The sequence below is a fragment of the Tamandua tetradactyla genome, chromosome 16 (genome assembly GCF_023851605.1).
Source record: "Tamandua tetradactyla isolate mTamTet1 chromosome 16, mTamTet1.pri, whole genome shotgun sequence".
Classification (NCBI taxonomy): domain Eukaryota; kingdom Metazoa; phylum Chordata; class Mammalia; order Pilosa; family Myrmecophagidae; genus Tamandua; species Tamandua tetradactyla.
In genome coordinates, this window is record NC_135342.1 from 4098207 (window position 1) to 4114546 (window position 16340).

The 16340-nt window shown below is 61.6% G+C and overlaps 5 protein-coding genes across 7 annotated transcripts; all 5 read right to left on the minus strand.

Moving 5' to 3' along the window:
• Window positions 1-411: 411 nt before the first annotated feature.
• On the minus strand, window positions 412-4238 carry CCDC106 (coiled-coil domain containing 106). 2 transcript variants are annotated; one of them, XM_077130687.1, is made up of 6 exons: window positions 4181-4238; window positions 3635-3710; window positions 3409-3516; window positions 3142-3318; window positions 1773-1961; window positions 412-1285 (listed from the first exon to the last, which is right to left on the minus strand). In XM_077130687.1, the coding sequence occupies exons 2-6, from the start codon at window positions 3663-3665 to the stop codon at window positions 969-971; spliced, it is 822 nt and encodes a 273-aa protein (XP_076986802.1). In that variant the 5' UTR covers window positions 3666-3710; window positions 4181-4238; the 3' UTR covers window positions 412-968. The 2 variants fall into 2 exon arrangements, with proteins under 2 accessions (XP_076986802.1, XP_076986803.1); XM_077130688.1 differs by lacking the exon at window positions 4181-4238 and adding an exon at window positions 4109-4172.
• Window positions 4239-4763: 525 nt separating this feature from the next.
• ZNF581 (zinc finger protein 581) lies at window positions 4764-7394 on the minus strand. Its single transcript, XM_077130689.1, has 2 exons — window positions 7176-7394; window positions 4764-6626 (listed from the first exon to the last, which is right to left on the minus strand). Exon 2 carries the CDS (start codon window positions 6605-6607, stop codon window positions 6011-6013), a length of 597 nt encoding a protein of 198 aa, XP_076986804.1. The 5' UTR covers window positions 6608-6626; window positions 7176-7394; the 3' UTR covers window positions 4764-6010.
• Window positions 7395-7484: 90 nt separating this feature from the next.
• LOC143658594 (zinc finger protein 580) lies at window positions 7485-9635 on the minus strand. Its single transcript, XM_077130690.1, has 2 exons — window positions 9508-9635; window positions 7485-8441 (listed from the first exon to the last, which is right to left on the minus strand). Exon 2 carries the CDS (start codon window positions 8427-8429, stop codon window positions 7911-7913), a length of 519 nt encoding a protein of 172 aa, XP_076986805.1. The 5' UTR covers window positions 8430-8441; window positions 9508-9635; the 3' UTR covers window positions 7485-7910.
• Window positions 9636-10102: 467 nt separating this feature from the next.
• Window positions 10103-15072, minus strand: LOC143660106 (uncharacterized). The gene is made up of 3 exons (XM_077133536.1): window positions 15001-15072; window positions 14517-14644; window positions 10103-10553 (listed from the first exon to the last, which is right to left on the minus strand). The coding sequence occupies exons 1-3, from the start codon at window positions 15070-15072 to the stop codon at window positions 10109-10111; spliced, it is 645 nt and encodes a 214-aa protein (XP_076989651.1). The 3' UTR covers window positions 10103-10108.
• On the minus strand, window positions 14735-16338 carry LOC143658595 (zinc finger protein 580-like). 2 transcript variants are annotated; one of them, XM_077130691.1, is made up of 2 exons: window positions 16204-16338; window positions 14735-15962 (listed from the first exon to the last, which is right to left on the minus strand). In XM_077130691.1, exon 2 carries the CDS (start codon window positions 15912-15914, stop codon window positions 15570-15572), a length of 345 nt encoding a protein of 114 aa, XP_076986806.1. In that variant the 5' UTR covers window positions 15915-15962; window positions 16204-16338; the 3' UTR covers window positions 14735-15569. The 2 variants fall into 2 exon arrangements, with proteins under 2 accessions (XP_076986806.1, XP_076986807.1); XM_077130692.1 differs by having other exon boundaries at window positions 16200-16338.
• Window positions 16339-16340: the final 2 nt, after the last annotated feature.

The following is a 16340-nucleotide window of genomic DNA, read 5'->3' on the forward strand; positions in this document are numbered from 1 at the left end:
GCGCAGGAGGCAGCGAAGCGCCCACTTCCGGGAGAAGGCTAACCTGGCGCTATCGCCGCCTTGCGGGCGTGCGGAAGCGTCCTCCCAAAGAGTCCCTAGTCCCCGGTGGCCTCTTGGACTAGAGGTCATTGCGTCCCGCCTCCTGCCGCGGCGCCTCTACTTCCAAATGGCACGGAGGCTAGGGTTCACGCCTGTTCTCCGGAGCTCTGCCCCCTCGGAGTTCCTGGGGGCACAGCTGCTCCTTCCCCTCCCGCCTCTGCCTCCGGGGGTCTAATTACAGCCTGTCTTCCCGCATCTCCCCGTTTCCCGCCCGACCGCCCGCTCCCTGGAACCCCCTGAGCCCCCGTCAGCGTTTCCGTGGCAACAGCCACCCCCTCTTAGGAAGAGGCTAGGGCCTGGTTTATTCCAAATTTTGTCGTCTCTCTTTAATTTAAATTCTCTGAATAATTCTCTTTCTCACAGGGAATTAGGGTGGTCCGGAAGATGCGTAGGGAGCTCCCGGCCGGGGAGGGGTCCGGCCAGCCTCTCTCGCGGATGGGGGTGGAGACGGGTACATACAGGCCCTCCAGACGCTAGGAGAGAAGGTGGCACTCCCAGAGCGCGCCTCCCAGTTTTCCCAGGAGGAAAGGTGCCCGGCGAGGGCAGGATGAGTGCAGCGCAAGTGCAAAGACTTTCTTTTTGGAGAGGGACACCAGTGCTTAGGGAAGGGCAGAAACAAGCCCTCTGGGCAGTAAGCTCTTCAGAGTCTGGCTGAGTGAGACCCCAGCCCAGAGAAAGAGAGAAAGGCGGGTGCTAGGAGGGGAAGACCTGTGTACGCGAGCACCTGGGGCGGGAGGGGCTGCAGAGGCGGAGGAGAGAGGTGCGCCTCTCCCGTCGCGGCCCGGGTGCTGGGGAGGCTGGAGGAGGGGACAGGGCTGGAGGGGCTGCGAGAGTAGCCGTGTGGAACCCGGCCAGGCTGAGCGGGGGCATCACCGCTTGAAGCGGTAGGTGATGGGAAGCAGCAGCTTGCTCTTCTTTAGCGCTTGCACCTTCTTGAGCGTCTCGTCGTCCAGGGCCAGGAAGCAGCGGCGGGAGTACTCGAGCAGCCGCTCCTTGGAGGGGTCGAACTCGCCCACCTCGGCCAGCTTCTCGGGCGCCACGATGAGCAGCTCGGCGATGGGCGTGGTCAGCGCCACGGTGTTGCGGTCCACACGGTGGTGTTCGAAGGCCCGCGACATGCTCTTCAGCTTCTGGAAGGTGCCCAGGATCTTCTTGTAGCGGCAGAGGACACCGTCGGCGTCTTTCACTGCGGGGGCGGGGGGCAGAGAGTCAGAGCTGTAGGGGCCGGAGACATAGAGGTACACAGGTGCAGACGGGGTTCCGAGATGCGGTGGAGAAAGGCGGGGGGCGTGAAGGGTGCGTGCAGAAGAAAGGAACGAAGTCAGAGAAGGAGGATCCAGGAGGGGAGAAGCAGGGACGAGGGGCCCCATACAGGAAAGGGCAGGTGAACAAGATGGAAAGCAGGAGGATAAAAAGATGGAAGAATTAGAGGAGAAGGAGACAAGACACCGAAGTGGAACCATGGGGAACTGAAGAAGGAAGGCTCCGGAGTGCGGAGGAAGAGAGCAGAGCAGAGCCTCCCCCCAGCTCTCGGCTCCGTCATGACAAGCCGTCAAAGCTGGCAGGTACCCCAGGACTGATCTCTTCACGGGGGGGACACGGCGGCCTGCCGGGAAGGGCCTCTGCGAAGGTCACTGTGCAGGTGCCCACGGCCCCACCCCAGCCCCACCTACCTCGCTGTCTCTCCCGAGCTTTGGGCTTCCCGAACCGCCTCCGAGTGGCACCTCCCCTCTGCCTCTGCCTCTTCCTCTCGCTGGAGCTGCCTTCCTCAGACCCTGCGCTCAGCGACGAGCCCGCGGACTCGGGCTCGGACGCCTCGCCCTCAGCCCGCCGGGGCCCCGGCTTCCCCCTGCAGTGGTCCTCTGGGAGGACAGGAGGAGGGAGACACGTGAGCTGCGGGAGGGGGAGGGAAGAGAAGGCACGAGGCCTCGCCACCTTTCCCGTGGGAAACTCTGGGTCCCAGGAAGGGAAGAGGCTGGACTTCCCGAAATGAGGGTCTCCTGCAAGGGCCAGCATCATCTCCAAGGCACCCGGGCTGTAGAGGCTCAGCAGGGCCCCTAAAGCTGGCCAGTGCCTCAGTGGACAACTGCAAGAGGCTTGCGAGGGGAAGAGTTCGGGTGTCCGAGGCCTCTGGGTAAGGACTACCTGACAAGGCAGGGCTGTGGCCACAGGTGGTTCCCATAGTAGAGAGGGGGTCTTCTGGGGACCCTAGCAGTCCCTCCAGAAGAGTGGAGCCCCTGGGGCAGGCAAGGCCTTGGCAATCACAGGCCCCTGTGTCTGACTGGCTAGGAAAGGCCACTGCTTTTAAGACAGGGAGCCAGCCGGGGTCCCCAGAGAAAGTCCGACACCCTTGGGCTGCACTAGCTGGGATACCCTCAGCTGTTCCTGAGGACAGTAGGAGCTGGTGACCCAAGGACACCAGAGGACCTGGCCCACGAGAAGACAGGCAGCCAGGGGGCTCAGCCTCAGGGAGGGCCAGCTGCGGGGTGGGCCAGCTCTAGGAGCTCACCCCAGAGCTCCTGGCTATGAAATAGAACCAGGCAACAGAAGGGGGTGTGCTGAGAAGCTGGGCAGGGTCTGGAGGGATAACAGATGCTGACACACACACACACGTCAAGTAAGACCTGAGGCTCCACTAGGGAAGGGTGAGTAGGCCAGGAAGGGATCTAGGGTCTTTAGTAGGAAAGGAGCTTTAATTAGCCAAGGGGAGGGGACAGTCGGGACCATCAAGCTGGGCATGGGAAGACGCTGGAGGTCTGGACTCCAGGTCTTTGCGAAGTGGAAGTGCCCAGGGAACCCCAGCAGAGGAGTGCCTGAGGGCACAGAAGTCAGGGTGGGCAAGATTTGCGGGGGCTGACAGGGATAGGAGACTTGGAACAGTGGAAAGGGCCGCCAGGGCAAACAGGGTTGGAGAGCTTTGGCTACCAGGAGACATGATGCACCCAACCCAGGAGGGGGGCTTCACGCCTCTATCCCTGAGGAGGGTGGGTGGCAGAGGGGTCCGATTCAGTGGAGCTTCCCTGGTCACAGCCCCCTGCCCACCTGCATCCATGCGGGCTGAGGAGATGAACTTGTCCAGCTGGCATCGCAGGAAGTCCCTCTCTTCCTCCAGGTCCTCGATGCGCTTCTGCAGCCACGAGTTCCTCTCCAGGGCCAAGTGCAGCTGGGCCTTGACTCCGTGCATCCGGGCCAGGGTGGGGGACGCCGCCTCCGGAGGCTCTGGGAACACGGGGCGGCGGCATCACACCCCAGGCCTCTCGGCCTGGTGTGCCACCGGCTCGAGGCCCTGCGCGCCCGGCCCTAGCTCACCCTCGAAGTTTCCTCGAGATGGGCTCAGCCTGTAGAAGATCTGCGGGTCTAGGTGGGGCGTCTCGTCGAAGGGGATGGAGATCTCCAAGGCTTCATCGTCCTTCTTCACTGAGAGGAGAAGCCGGGGTCACCCAGGGAAATCTGCGGTCCAGCCCCCAACCGCACTACCCTGGGGGGAAGGGTGGGCCTTGGGACCAAGGGTCGGGAGGGGGCCCCAGTTCCTCACTTGTCCTCCTCCGGCTGTTCCGATCACTCATGGCGCGGCTGGGGGCAGACCCGGGCAGCGGAGCGCCTCAGGGGCACTGCACAGAAACGGCAGCCATGGGTAGAGGGGCGAGGATGGGCTCGCAGGGTCCACCCTGGGGGGGCGGGGGGGGGGCCCGGACTCTCGAGGACTGAAATGGGAACTCCTGGACTCGGGCGCGTGGAGGGAAGAGGGGCTGGAACGCGAAATGTCTGGGTTTGCCATGGGGTCGAGAGCAGGGACACCCCGGCCGGAAGGAGGACCCTCCCCACGGGTCAAGAAGCCAACAGCGGAAGGGGGCGTCCGACCCACGCGCGGCGCCTTCCCTGCCCGCCGGCACCCCACGCCCCTCCCCCGCTCTCGCCTAGGGGTGGGCAGGACCCCTCTCCCGAGGAGGGTGGGGGCTGGGCGCGTGCGCACCGCGGGGGGAGGGGTACGGTGGTGGGCGAGACACACCTGGGGACATGCGCCACCCCCCTCCCACAGGCGCCTGGGGTCCGAGAGGCCGGGGTGCCCGCGATCACCCACCCGCGCGCGGGATCCGGCCGGGGTACCAGCGGCAGCAGCGGCGCCCATTCCCGGCGCCGGGGAGCGTCTGCAAAGTGTCAAGGGAGCGAGGGAGGCGTCCGCCCACCCGCGAGCGGGCGCAGCGGCCGCGGAGGCGATCCTCGGGGCGGGAGGGGCACGGGACGTCGGTGGGTCAGGCCTGCCGCGCGCCGCCGTTTCCGTGCGCCCGGGGCGCAGGCAAGGGGCTCCGTATGCGGCTGAGACCGGGGCCGTACTTGCGCGATGGCCCCTTGCCGCTCTCTCCGCCCGCCGCAAGCCCCGGGCAGGGGGCATCACAAAATTCTCATCTCCGGAGCAGCGGCGCGGCTCGGGGACTCCAGTGGGAGGCGGGGCCGAGTGTAACATAGCGCCAGGAAAATTGGGGCAAAAGGGAACATTCTTTTAGTTATGCTCGGGGGGCGGCCAGTGCAGAGCCCCACATGCTGCTTTAACTCCCACAGGGCGTCTGGGCACAGCGGGCCCCGAGGTACCCAAGGAAGTAGGGGTTGGGGGGGTCATGCCTCTCCCTGAGAATAAGGGCCAGAAATACCCACTCAACCGCGCGTTAGTGATAGACGACTATTTTTGCAATCGTCAGACCTAGATCCCTCGGTAGGGAGCGCATAATCCCTACCTTTTATGCTCCTTTCGGGAATGCATTGATGGATACGCAAAACGCACCCCCAAGTGCCTGTCAGAGGACTCAGGAGGGCAGGCATTATTAGAAGTGAAGCGGAGGTTCTCTTTCTCTCTGGACGTGGGCGGATGAACCAAGGCCCAACACAGAGTCTGGCACTACAGAGCCCTGCCAGGAGGGGTACCCCTTAGGAAGACTGCATCAGCTCAATTCCATCTGCCTCTCCTCCCGTTCTCCATTACTATCCATACCCTGAGATTTTGCCAGCCATCTGTGAACGTGGCTCTAACCATGTAAGGAAGAACCTCAGGGTTTGTGCCCCCTAGAAAGCTGCGGCCACTCTTTCCCCTGCCCCCTCCATTTTACAGATAAATTGCAGCCTGGATCAAGAAATCCAGGGGGCACCACCTGCCCTAGATCAGTGCTTTCCAAGCTACAGGTTCATGGGGTGGGGAACTCCATATAGTAGATGGGACCAACAATTTAAAATAACAGATTTTAAAATATCAACGTGCCCTGCACATCATGGAGATAACTTATTAAGGAAACCTGTTTCACATTTTCTGTATCTGTATGCTGGCTTACCCCATAAAATGTGGTGCTTACTGTGGACGGTGGTTAAAAAAACCTTTAAACGTCTGAAAAACACTTCTGCTCTGTCTAGATGATAGGGTCAGAAGCAGAACACCAGGATGCCAAGTCATCCCAGCCCCCAGCCAGGCAAGCTGAGGCCCAAGGCAGGAAAGGGGGAGGCAAAGATGGCCCCAGACACCCTCTCCAAACGCAAGCATGGCTGATGTGCAAAGTGAAAACTGTGTTTATTCTTTGTGCAATCCCAGGCCTTGGTGGGGACATGGGAGGCAGACCCTGGGGCCCCCTTCTGACAGCAGGAGATGGGGTAGATTCGTGATGACCCCCAGGCATGCTTTTAAGGTTGAGGATTTCCACACCCAGGACTCCCTGCTTCCTCCAGTCAGGGCTCCCCTTGAATGTCACTGAGGTTAGCAGACTCCAGCCTGTGCCAGGAGGTCTTTTTCCTTCACATCTTCAAACCACAGGACACCTGAAGAGCCCTTGCAAGCCCCTCTTTCCGGCAGGGCTGTGCCATGTGTTGAAGTTGGTCTGCCTGTGTCCAGTCTCCACCTCAGAGGTCCCAGGGTCCCCACCAGCCTGGCTCATAGGTGCTTCCATCGGGTGTGCTTCTGTAGAGTGTTCTGCTCCATGAAGCGGCGCGGGCAGTGCGGGCACTGGTAGGGGCGCTCCCCAGAGTGCACGCGGCTGTGCTGGGCCAGATCGCCCGCGTCCCGGAAGCGGCGAGGGCAGAGCGGGCAGCCGTGGGGCCTCCCCCCACCCGCCCGGTGGATGGAGTGGTGCCGTGCCAGGTGGCTGGCCCGCTTGAAGGCCTTCCCGCAGGTGTCGCACTCGAAGGGCTTCACCTCTGAGTGCGTGATGCTGTGTCGCTGAAGGTAAGACATGTACTCAAAGACCCGGGAGCACACGGGGCAGCTGTAGCACTTTTTCTGGGCTGAGGCTGCATGGGTTCCCGGCTCCGTCTGCGCCTCCTCTTCCACGAGTACGGTGTACGGGATGCCCTGGGTGTCAATGAGCAGGTAGTGGCTGGGCCGCGCAGGGGACGAGGTCCGGGGAGATCCTGTGGAGGAGGACGGTCCTGGTTCTGAGGACAGGCCTGTCCGGGGGGGAGAGGCCTCCATGGCCTCGATCGAGGAGGGAAGCGCCTGGCGCTGGAGACAGGGGGGCGGCAGCACCAGCATCCGGAGGGGTCAGTGCAGCCTGGTGGGTTAGAGACAGGATGAGGTGCCACGAGAGGGAAGCTCGTGCCCCCTGCTTAGCCTCCCCTCACCCCATCTCTCGGGCACTCCTACCCACCCCGAGGTGCTGGACAAGGTCTGGGGGCTCCTGGGACGCTCCTTTGAAAACCTGCCCTGTCTCAGCACGCCTCGGCCCTCCCAGGGCCGTTCTCCCCTCCGCGCACGGCCAAACCCTCTCTAGCCCCCTCCCTGCACCCTCAGATCACCCGCGCCGTCCCAGGGCGCCCAGAGACCACCCCTCTAGGGGCCCCCCCGACGCCGATTTCGGCGCCAGCCCGTCCACCGCCCCTCCGGGCCTGCGCCTTCCCGACCCGCGGCAACGTCAGGACCCGCAGGTCCCCAGCGGCCGGGCCCGCCCTCCACGCCCCCCAAGCCCAGCGCTCTCCAGGGCCCCGCCCCGGCCGCGGCCCTCTCCTTTGGAGGCGGCCCCTCGCGGTCCTCGCCAGCGCCACCTCAGAGAGCGCAGGGCGCCCGGCCCGCCCCTCCGCCCACGCCCTCCCGGCCCCCGTACCCGGTGCAGCAGCCTCTCAGGTCCGGGCGGCTCCGGAACGAGCGCGGACTACTCTCCTCGTTGCAGGTGGCGGCGGGTCGGAGGGCCTCTGGAGTCCGCCGGCGGCAAGCGGCGGCGGGAAGGGGAGCGAGGCCCGGGGGAGGAGAGAAGAGGGTCCGGCGGGGGAGGTGGGGGCGGGGCGCCGGGCCTGCGGGAAACGGTTCCGGCCGGAAACACGCACTGAGACGAAGGTGCCCCGGTGCTGCGAGCCCCCCTGCCTAACCCCCACCCTCAAAAGCAGAATAAAAATTAAAAACAAAACGCCGAAAATGGGATGAGGAATGTTTATTGAGCAGAGTTTAGGAGCAGTGAGCGTTAGGGGGGAGATACAGAAATGAACCAGACCGTGCCCTCGCTCTTTCGTCATCTTTTCCACTCGGATACCCCGCCACTTGGCAGAAGAAACTAAGGCCCAGAGAGATTATGTCAGTCGCAGAGACCCACACAGCACAGCCGGACATGAAGCCAGGACCATGTTCTTCTCCCTTTTTCCCAATCCACCCATTTCACCAGCCCAGGGAGGGATCAGTCGGTCTACATCACACGGCTAGGAGGAGAGGGGAGACAGATGGGGTAACGGGAACAGGGAAAAGCGGTAACCTCAGCAGAGCTAGGGTGTGCGTGAGAGAGTGACGCTGTGTGGGACGGACGTGGTGGCCAGAGGGACCGCGAAGGCCGGGTCTCGAGGTCTCGACCTCAGTGGAGGCGCACGTGCTGCGCCAGCTCCGCGGCGTCCTGGAAGCGGCGTGGGCAGAGCGGGCAGGTGTGCGGCGGACCGGCGCGGGCGCGGTGCGTGGCGCGGTGCCGTGACAGGTGACTGGAGCGCTTGAAGGCCTTGCCACAGGCGCCACACGTGAAGGGCTTGAGGTCCGAGTGCGATACACGGTGGCTCTGCAGCCGCAAAGGGCTAGCAAAGACACGGGCGCACTCCGGGCAGCTGTAGCCTTTGCGGGGCGCAGGCTCTCCCGCAGGCGCCTCGCGCTGGGGCGGGCCCCGCGGCTCCTCCTCCAGCTGCACCGTGTACGTGTAGGGCACCCCGTTGGCGTCGATGAGCAGGTGGCGACCCAGCCGCGGGGGTCGGGGCCCAGCGGCCGAGGAAGGGGAGGAAGAGGGGCCTTCGGTCTTGGGGAAAGGGGGAGCCTTGGGGGGCGGAGGGTCCATGGCCTCCGGAGAGGAGGACCGAGGGTGGGGTGGCCGCGGCGGCAACAGCAGCATCTGGAGCGGCAACTGGGAGCGGCGGAGGGGAGAGAAGTTACAATTTCCACTCCCTTTACCCAAGCGTCCCCATTCTTGCTGCCTGTTACTCTGTGCCACTGATCTACTTCCCCTACATAAAAGAAAACTCCGATTCCAGCCCACAGCCTCTGAGCTCCCTACGCTGCACCTTGGACATCTCAAATTAGCTCAGCATACCCCCACCTCAACCTGCTCTTCCTCCTGGAGCCTCCTCTCAACCCCTAGGTCCGCCCGGAGCGCTTCATCCTCCTCTGTCCCTTTCCCTTCTCCCCAACAGCCTATTTCCCCTCTTTTCATCTACACTCCGTCTAATCAGACCCCAGAGCTCTGCTGCCTGCAAAATTCCTCTAACCAGGCGCTTCCTCCTCTCCCCCTCGACGGCGAGGTCAGCCTCAGTCGTCCCGCCTCCAGGTCCTCTCCACCCAACCGCCCCATTTCTGTATACAGCCGCGGTCTCTCTCATTCCCTCCCTAGGTTCATCGCCCGGGCCCCACTAACCCAGTTCCCCACTTTCCACTCAGGGCTCCTACAGCCTGCTCCCCCGCGGCCCTGGAGCAGGGCTTCGCCTTCTCGCCCCACTGTGCAGCCCGCCGACCGCTCCCCTCTGTCCTTCCCTGGGGCGCCCCAGCTGCCTTCCACGTATCCACTGACCCTGTCCCGGCTGTTCTCCCCTAAAGGCCCCTCCTCCCACCCCCGGTACACACACCATGCCTCTGGATCCCTCCCCTCCCCTCTCCTTTCCACAGACTGCCTGGCATCCTCATTCCACCCCTCCTCCTCTTCGCATCTGCGGACGCTCATCCCGCTCCCCGCACGCCGCGTGCCCCTCCACCTCTCTTCTCTTCCACTCGGTTCCCCACCTCGGGCCCTCGGACCCCTTCTCGCACTCCCCGGGACTCCTCCCGTTCCCCCCGCTGTTACAAAGCGCGATGGCATTCCGGTTCCCTTTCGCACGTTCCCCGCCATAACACCCCGGCCGCCCACCCTGCCCCCCGCGCCTTCCCGGCCTGGGCGCCTTCCCGGAGCCAGGCTCCTCCCTCCATCCCGGCCCCCGTACCCGGTGCAGCGGCCTCTCGGGTCCGGAGCAGCAGGCCGAGGTCCCGGGCGGCCCCGGCTTCCCCTGGCGAGCGCCGGCGGCGGGGGGGTTCAGACTTCGAGGAGCTCCGGGCCGGCGGCGCCGGGGAAGCGGGCACGGGGGGCGCGGGCGCGGGGGCGCGAGGGGCGGCGGCGTCCCTGGGAAAGGGCACCGGCCGGAAACGTGCGCACCCGGAACGAAGGTTCCGCCGCCTCTGGGTCGTCTACTGCCGCGCGAGCGCCAACATTGGGGGCGGGGCGGGGGAAGGAGACCCGCTAAGGAAGCCCGTCCGCCCTGTCGCTCCTAAACTGGGGCTAGGCGGGGCTGAGTGGTGACCCCTGAGTTCCGCGGCCGGGCACAGGCACCGAACGCTCCACTACTCGGTGAGCGCCCCCGGGCAACGCAGAGGCCCCCGCGAAGAATGCGACTGCCGCTGGGCGGGCGGGAAACCGAGGCCCCGAAGCCGGCCACGTGCCCTGCTGTGATACCGCCATCCTTCTCCCCTCCAGCAAATGGGGAACCTGAGGCGCCGGGGAGGCCGGACAGCGCGGGGTGCGGAGGGGGCGGGGGCGGGCGGTGCGGCCTAGTGCAGGCAGGCGTGCTTAGCCAGCGCCGCGGCGTTCTGGAAGCGGCGCGTACAGAGTCCGCAGTCGTGCGCCACGCTCCGGTGTTGCGTCAGCTCGGTGGCGCGCTTGAAGGTGCGCCCGCACGTGGCGCAGGCGAAGGGCTTGAGCGTCGAGTGCGACACGCGGTGGCGCCGCAGCTGGTCGCGCGAGTAGCACAGGCGGCCGCACTCGGGGCAGGTGCAGCGCTCAAACGGGGGGGCCTTCTTGCGGGGCGCCTCCCCCGGCTCGTGCTCGGCGCGCTCCTCGTGCTCGGCGTGCTCGGCGTGCTCCGCCTGCGCCGTGTACTTGTAGGGCACGCCGCGCTTGTCGATGAGCAGGTAGTGGCGCGGCGGGGAGGGCGCGGCGGCCGGCGGCGGGGCCGGCGGTGGTGGGGCCGGCGGGTCCATGGCCTCGGGGCGGCAGCTGGGGAGGGCAGAGGGGAGAGAGGCGTTAGTGGCGCCCCCTGAGGGCGGCTGTGGGAACGTTCTACGACCGCTGGGGAGGGCGACGGAAGGAATGCTTAATTTTATTTTAATTAACTTAAATGCAGACCGCCTCCTTGTGCTATCGCACTCTTGAAATGCGACTGAGGAATTGCATCTTCATTTTGTTTAATTTTCCACAGTCCACCACTGCAAGCTGGAAGCCCGTGGGCCAAAAATGGCTCACCCTTTTATCTAGATTTGACTACAAGGGTTGTTGTGGTTGTTATTTTAATGTTTATGAATTACTGTCGAGATTTAAAAAGCCTGAAATGCACATAAAAATCCAAATTTCTAGGTGTTTTTGAAGAAAACTTTGGCAGCAACTTGCTGAAATTGAGGTAATATCTGCCTTCTTCAGAAAACTCCCGAGTGGTAAAACAATTCTGAATTAGGCTAAGATTAATGAAGGGGCTCTCCACCTGCCACCACCTGCCACGCTGAGCACTGACACGTGCCAGTCTAAATTGAGACATGCTGCAAATGCAAAATGCCTGACAGATTTCCAGGACTTAGTAACCCCCCTCCAAAAGTTTAAACAATTCCATTAATCATTTTATATCAATTACATTTAGAAATATGTTGGATGTATTAAGTAGATTAATACATCTCAACTGTATCCTTTCACTTTTTTAATACGGTGATTAGAACATTTTAATGGCTCGCATTATATGTCACCCCAGATGTCCTTCTTGAGTAAGAAGAACATCTACACTACAGTGGGGATGAGTGAGTGAAGCAGCTGGTGGGCTGGGCAGCGGATACCTGGTCTAAAGGGGTCCATCCTACCCACGTGGCCCCCTTCACTCACCTGAGTCACCCACCTTGAAATCATTTGCGTTTGCAGTCTTCTCCCTACCGAGATTCTCATACCTTCACCTCCCCCCTCCTGTCTACAGCAGAGATTCTCAATTCAAGGCTGGGTCATTCCGTGCCGGGAGGATGTTCGGCAGTGTCCGTGGTCTCTACCCACAAGATGCCAGTAGCCCCCCCTCTGTCCCCCAGCCATGACAACCCAAAATGTCTCCACGTGTCACCAGACGTACCCTGGGGGACAGAGTTTCCCCCAGCTGAAGACCAGTGGTCTCACCAACAACGTCGCGATCTCTCTCGGTCCAGATTTCTCTGGTGAACTTTGGACCCACGGAACTAGGTGCACCTGTGACAGCCAGCCCCACCAACCCACACCGAGTCCTCGCGGCAGGGTGGAGCCTGCTTCTGCCTGGCCCCTCAGCGCTGTCTATAGGCAACTCGCACTTGAGCTCCCCTCCCCCCCGGCCCAGTGCAGGCCCCCAAGTTTACCATCATCACACACGCGTGCACACACACACACTCACACTCTTACTGCAGCAGCCTCCCAGTCTCCACTCGCCCTCGATCCCTTCTTCCTCTGGCAATACTGTGGTATTTAAAAACCCATACAATCCTGTCTTCTCTGATTAAGCACTCTTCACTGCTCCAAGAATAAAATCCCAAAGCCTCCCAAGGCTGTGGGGACTGGCGCCTGGCTGCCTCCCCTCTGGCCATCCCTCAGACCAGTCAACCACTCCCATCTCCGTGGCCTGTGTGTGCTTGTCCCCTCAGGGGAACGCTCCTCTCTAGCTCCTCACAAAGCTGGGCTCTTCCTGACCATTCTAGTCTTGGCTCAAATGTTAATAATGGACAAAGGTGGTGAATTCTCTGCCCCATGGTTCAAATGACCAATTCCTGAGACACCAGGGTTTTTCTCAAAGAGAGTTTACAACTAGGCACAAAGCAGGAGAGCCGATGGCCTAGGGCCCAAAAATCTATCTCCCTGAGTTTAGGGGGTTCAAGGTTTTATGGATTCTAACAGGGGAAGATGAAGTCATTACAATTTCAATAGAAAGCAGAGAGGAAGGGAGAAAAAAATATCATTTCAATAGCAGGCCTTCCAGGAAACAATTTGCAAATGTAAAGGTGTTAGATGGATCAGTAGTAGAAACGGGAGGCCTGGGAATCAACCCCAAGACCTGGGTTGATTCCCGGCCCCTGCATCAAAAAAAAAAAGTAAAGCAGTGAATGGGGGCTGGACTGGTTAAAGGCTGACCCTTTATGGTGAGTGCCCTTACAAACTTCTAAAAAAATTAATTAAATGGACAAAGCTACAAGATAAGAGCTTTTACAATCATTCTTAGGGATCAGGGCAGGCAGATTACCATTCAGAGATTTACTCTCTAATCAGAAAGAAAAAAATATATTTATATACTCATAATTATTCATTAAGTTCTAATACTCAGTTACAATATAACACCTCACCAGAGAAGCCTCCTGCGATGGCACTACTCTACTGGTGGGCCCTTCTGTTCACTGGTCTGTCTGTCTCACATCCCTTGAGATACATGGAGACCTTTTTTGTTTCTTGATTTGCTATTTTACTAACTGCCTTCCCGGCTGTCCAGGAAGGCATGCCAGGGCCTGTCTCGGTCATGAGTGTATCCTCAGACTCCGGCAGAGGTCTTGGGCGAGCACAGGGGTTCAATGCAATATAGGTGGAATGAATGAATTCAGCTGCCCTGTCCAACCCTGCTCATTCTCCTGAGTCAAGAGCATGGAGCTCCACTATCCACACAGGTCTAGGCTGATCATGTCCTCATTTCCTCATCCCCTAAAGCCAAACAGGACCCCTGAACCAGCCTCTCCCTGGAATAATGGCCCCCAGTTCCCTTCCCACACTGGTCCAGAGCCTTCTCACATCTGAGTCAGCTGCAACTGCGCTACCGTTCAAAACGTTCCCACTGCCTCCATTACCTTGGGGACAAAGTTCAAGCTCCTCAGCCTGGAATGTGAGGCCCTTCGTGATGTGGTCCAGCCACCTCCACCATCTCCTCTCCATCCCTGTGCTCCGACCACACGCAGCACCGCACAGCCTCCTGATCAAACCTAGCACTTGCACAACTGCAGGCGCAAAGGCATATGCATTTTCCTCTGCCTGGACACCTCCCCTTGCCTATACTGGCCACCTCCTCCTTCACCTTTCAGAATCCCACCCACCCTGACACCACAAATGGGTAGGCATTTCCCTTTCCTCCCGCTCGCTGGTCCACCAGCTCCAGAAGGATCTTTCTACCACCCCCTCTGCTCAAAATCGTCCGGTGGCTCTGCTTACAGTACAAGCCCCTTAGCTTGGCCTGCAAAGCCACTTAAGTGAATGAACTATTCTGACTTTTCTATTCATTCCTCTAATTTGGGGACACTATGAGCCTCTACACTCAGGAATTCCCATCCCAGACTCCTCCTCTATCAGACAGTTCAGCCTTTAGCAGTTTCTCCAACCTGATCTGCAACAGATCGTCCCTGTCCCCAACCTCATATATTCTTCGCTTCGTAGAGCACGTTCCTATCCGTGGCCTGGCTCCATTCTCAGTCCAGTGAGGCAGGCGTCAGGAGCACTTCACTGGGCGTCAAAGAAGGCACGCGGTGGCCTCGGGTCTCCAGCCCGGGCACGGCGGACACTGGTCAAACCCGGCGCCCACGCCGCCCCCTCCGCCGGCCCGGCACCCTCGCTTCCCTCTGGGCTTCCCACTCCCTGCGCAGCCTGCAGTCGGAGCCCTTCTACCCCCTCTTCTCGCGCTCCGGATGCAGCAAGGCCAGTTCCGCTTTCGGAAGCGATTTCCCACGCCCGCGTTTCTGGGTCACTTCGGGTCCCGGCGGCCCCTTCCGCGGGCTTCCTTCCCGCCTCTCCACACCCCCTCCCTGGCCTCTGGAGCCCCTCCCCGGACCTCTCTCGGGTGCTTTCGCCGACTCCGGCGCCCACCGCCCTAGGGACCACCCCGTCCCACACCCCCAGCCCCTCCGGCGGCCGCGAACCCCACCGCCCCATAGGGCGGGACCCCACCTCGCCTGAGCCCACGCACTCCCCCGCGCCCCAGCCCGGCCTCCATACCCCGGTACAGCAAACTTTCGAGTCCGGAAGCGGCAGCAGGGACGAGTTCCGACGGCGGCTCCGACCTCGGAGCAGAAGGAAGAGGCGGGCCCGCCTCTTCCGGACTTAGGCGGCAGCTGCGGGGGCCCCTAGGAAAGCGCGCCGACGAGAAACGCACACCCACAAAGAAAGGTTCCCGAGGCGTCTGGGGTGCCACAGTACCCAGCGAAAAAAGAATCTGAAGTAATTAACATTTATTTGAGTCCGTCACAGCGAGCACCACGAGCTGCTACAGAGAAGTAATGCTTCGACATGCACTACCTATGTACATTATCTGACACCTGTGCGTTACCTACAACACTGGACGTTCTGATATCTGGACTCATCCTATGGTCATGGAATGGGAACCTATCCCGTCTTACAGATGGGGAAACTGAGTCCCAGAATGGTTCAGTGATTGGTGCCAGGCTTTAAAGAGCAGCCATGGCCGACTCAGAGACCCTACGGAGACCCCCGCCTCTGTGCCCTGGCCAGGGTGGGTGGGGGAAAGGTTCAGAGACCACGAGCCACTCCGCATTTCAGGAATGAGATGAGCCCAGAGAGACATCACGTGCCTCGAGTCACACAGCAAGTAGGCAGTGAGGACAGGCGAGGGCCAGAAACGAGAGATTCCGTGGAGCCCACTGCCGCCACCATTCAGGAAGGTCCTTCCAGCCCAGCGGACCCAGACATCACAGGCCAAACGCTGCGCATCCTGGAAACGCCGGGACAAAGCAGGCAGGTGTGAACCTGGCCCCGCCAGGACAGGGGAGTTGCCGAAAACCGCAGGTTCACCGCCCGATGCGCGCTGAAAGCAATATAGTCACACCGGTGCTTCACAGTGAAACGGCTTTAATGCAAGGTCGACCGGCACTGGAAGCGGAGCCCCTCGGCTCCAATCAGTCGCCCCCAGTCTAAAAAAGAGTTTAGGGTTTTTATGGGTTCAAACAATAACAAGTAATTTAGCTAGAACAGCCTGCACAATAACAAGCATCCCGCAAAGGACAAGTACAAACGACGACCGTGCATCCGGGGTTACAGGTGTATGACGCGATGCATGGAGAGGTTGCCCGAGTGCTTGAAGGCCTTGCCGCAGATGGCGCACACGTAGGGCCGCAGCTCCGAGTGGGAGATGCTGTGGTTCCTCAGATTCAGGGCGCTCTTGAAGACCTGGAAACACTGCGGGCACGGGAAGCCCTTGGCCGGCTCGGGCTCGGGCTCGGGCTCGGGCCCGGGCGGGGGAGCCTCGTCCTCTGTGTACATGTAGGGGACACCGTTCACGTCGATGAGCAGGTGGCGGTCCTTCTGCGGGGCGGCGAGGGCCGAGGAGGAGGGGGCCACAGCGGGGGCGGGGGTCACCCTGGCAGGGCAGGAGTCCATGGCCTCCACAGAGACAACGGGGGCAAACTATACTTCGGGATCCTGAGCCTGAGGAGAGGAGACAAGGGATTAAGGAATTCCTTTCCCCAAAACTGACCGGCTCAGCGCTTCTCACCCCACACGCCAAGACACGCGTGCCCCCAGCAATGCCCCTCTCGCGGCCTCTCTAGCCCGTCGGCGTCGATGCCCCCGCGGCCCGGGCCGCTCTAGCCTCGAGTGCCCAAAGCCTCTATGGTCACAGCCCTCCGAGCGTCGCCCGCCCGGCTCCTAGCCCTGAGCGCCTACCTACCGGCGCCGGCTCGTGGGGCGGCGGTTCCTCGGGTTCAAGCTCGGTGAGAACAGGCTCCAGGGGCGGCCCCGGGTCCCCGCCGCGCAGTGCGGATGGGCCGGGAGAGCCAGGAGCCCGGCTTCCGGTCCCGCCGCAGG

Bases quoted from the DNA above. Each gene is read 5' to 3' on its own strand.
- CCDC106 (XM_077130687.1), bottom strand. From the start codon at position 3,665: ATGAGTGATCGGAACAGCCGGAGGAGGACAA. The intron at 3,517-3,634 runs GTGAGGAACTGG...TTCTCCTCTCAG, and splicing joins GAACAGCCGGAGGAGGACAA to TGAAGAAGGACGATGAAGCC. The intron at 1,286-1,772 runs GTAGGTGGGGCT...CCGCCCCCGCAG, and splicing joins AGCTCGGGAGAGACAGCGAG to TGAAAGACGCCGACGGTGTC.
- ZNF581 (XM_077130689.1), bottom strand. From the start codon at position 6,607: ATGCTGGTGCTGCCGCCCCCCTGTCTCCAGCGCCAGGCGCTTCCCTCC.
- LOC143658594 (XM_077130690.1), bottom strand. From the start codon at position 8,429: ATGCTGCTGTTGCCGCCGCGGCCACCCCACCCTCGGTCCTCCTCTCCG.
- LOC143660106 (XM_077133536.1), bottom strand. From the start codon at position 15,072: ATGCGGAGTGGCTCGTGGTCTCTGAACCTTTCCCCCACCCACCCTGGC. The intron at 14,645-15,000 runs GTAGGGTCTCTG...GCGCTTTCCTAG, and splicing joins GCACAGAGGCGGGGGTCTCC to GGGCCCCCGCAGCTGCCGCC. The intron at 10,554-14,516 runs GTATGGAGGCCG...TGCCCTCCCCAG, and splicing joins CGAAAGTTTGCTGTACCGGG to CTGCCGCCCCGAGGCCATGG.
- LOC143658595 (XM_077130691.1), bottom strand. From the start codon at position 15,914: ATGGACTCCTGCCCTGCCAGGGTGACCCCCGCCCCCGCTGTGGCCCCC.